At 40.3% G+C, this 1,746-nt stretch overlaps 1 protein-coding gene across 1 annotated transcript in view; it reads right to left on the bottom strand.

Annotated features, from left to right (window-relative positions):
- Nucleotides 1-960: 960 nt before the first annotated feature.
- Nucleotides 961-1,746, bottom strand: part of LOC116696607 (fibroblast growth factor 4) — a 7,720-nt gene continuing 6,934 nt past the window's right edge. Inside the window, exon 3 of the mRNA XM_032527687.1 lies at nt 961-1,379. Within this exon, the coding sequence (XP_032383578.1) occupies nt 1,203-1,379 (177 nt within the window). The 3' untranslated portion in view covers nt 961-1,202. The remainder of the gene's footprint in view (nt 1,380-1,746) is intronic.

The raw sequence follows: 1,746 nt of genomic DNA, 5'->3' as shown, positions 1-1,746 counted from the left end.
GGCAGGCTGGGGGAACTCATATTAATGTTTAAAAACCTCATTCATTTTCATGCCATGGGACCTTTTTGCCTAACATCATTAAAGCCCAGTTGAGACCAAAGATTTGCAAAGAGACGAGTTGAATCTTGCAAGTACTTTCAACGAGCCCGTCTGCAGTGTTCTGAAACCTGCCAGTTCACACCAATGAGACGAGGCAGTGTGTCATCTCCATAGCAACGACTCTTTGTACTTCCGTTCTAACTTTCGACTTATAGCTGGGTATATCATGTATTTCCTCTAAATATAAATGTGGATAACGTTAGTGATAGTGAAATGCTTGCTCCAGATACATTTCTATTGGGGAATTGGCAAAGACACCTTTCATTTCTTTGATTCACAGCTTTGTTCTCTCTATCTCACTTGACCACATAACGTTACCGTAAAACCAGCTGTTTGTAACATGAAATAAAATGGATTATGTATCATTTCTTTTCTATAGCTTTTAGCTGACTTTAGTGTCGGACTTCTCTATTTGCCGTTGAAACAGGTGACATCTCATTTGTTCAAAAACCAGCCTCTGGAGACTCGACCAGCTGAGTGGCAGTGACACCATCAGCTGGTTTGAGTCGAGCTGAGACGAGCTGGTTCAGACCGCTCCAACTTTTCCCTGCAACACTTTTGTCCTGAATCTTTGCTCTAAACTGGTCTTTAAATATTCTCTGAACATTAGATTACAACGTTTCTTTTAAAACGTTATTAGAACTTGTGAGCAATGTTAGCCAATGTGGTGGGAATGTTCCCTGCTCGCTGGTTGCTTTATGTGGCGACCTGACACAGGTAATGGAAAAAAAACTCAAATACAATGATAAAGATTTGGGCCCTGATTATTTCAGTTGAGCACCTGCAGAATGAATCTAATTTTCTGGAACCGTCCCAAACTCCATGTGCTGCCCCCTGAATATTTGTATGGAGTCCATTTTTACTGATAGTAACGTTAAAACTCATACTGCTTTGTATTCTGGCCATTGAAGTCTTCATTCACATGTTTAAGCCACATGACTGTTCTTTGGTCGGTGCAAACGTTGCCTACTGCGCCGGTTAGCTTGTGATTGGGCAAAATCGTTTGAAAGTGTAACAGTTTGTGTTGCGTTGTGTTAGTTGTAGAAGGAGAACACCGGGGCCTTGGCTTTCTTCTTCACTGCTGAGAGTTCTGATCTTAAACTTCATATCCTGGGAAGGAAGTGTGTCATGGTCATGGTGGGTGTGACCCGGTTGCCTCTCTTGGTCTTGCCGGTCTTGCTGAGGCCGATGTACATGCCGGGGTAGGCAGCAGATTCATAAGCATTATAGTTGTTGGCCAAGATATTCTCCTTGAACTTGCATTCCTCGTTGTAGTGGCCCTGAGGAGATGAAGACAAAGAAAATGTATTGAAATGTATTGAACGTGTTCTGGAGATATAAGATATAAGAAGATGTAAAATCCTCTGTTCCAGACTCAAACAACACAAAAACAAAAATGACAATCTAATTTGAATGCATTTTTATGATTAGTAGTAAGTAAGTTACATGAATTACAAATCAGCTTTATAATAGTACATTACATCAGAGTGAACTGACGCACAACTTCTTCTGGAAGCTTGTCCATGTTTTTAATAGCACAAAGTCTGAAGAGGTTGTTTCTTTTCAGACAGGCATGTTCTGTGGTAAAGCTTTATATAATTTAATTGAATTTAATTGAATGTATACTGTTTATTGATCCCCAGTGGG

The sequence above is a fragment of the Etheostoma spectabile genome, chromosome 10 (assembly GCF_008692095.1).
Source record: "Etheostoma spectabile isolate EspeVRDwgs_2016 chromosome 10, UIUC_Espe_1.0, whole genome shotgun sequence".
Classification (NCBI taxonomy): domain Eukaryota; kingdom Metazoa; phylum Chordata; class Actinopteri; order Perciformes; family Percidae; genus Etheostoma; species Etheostoma spectabile.
This window is presented reverse-complemented; position numbering and strand designations above follow the sequence as displayed.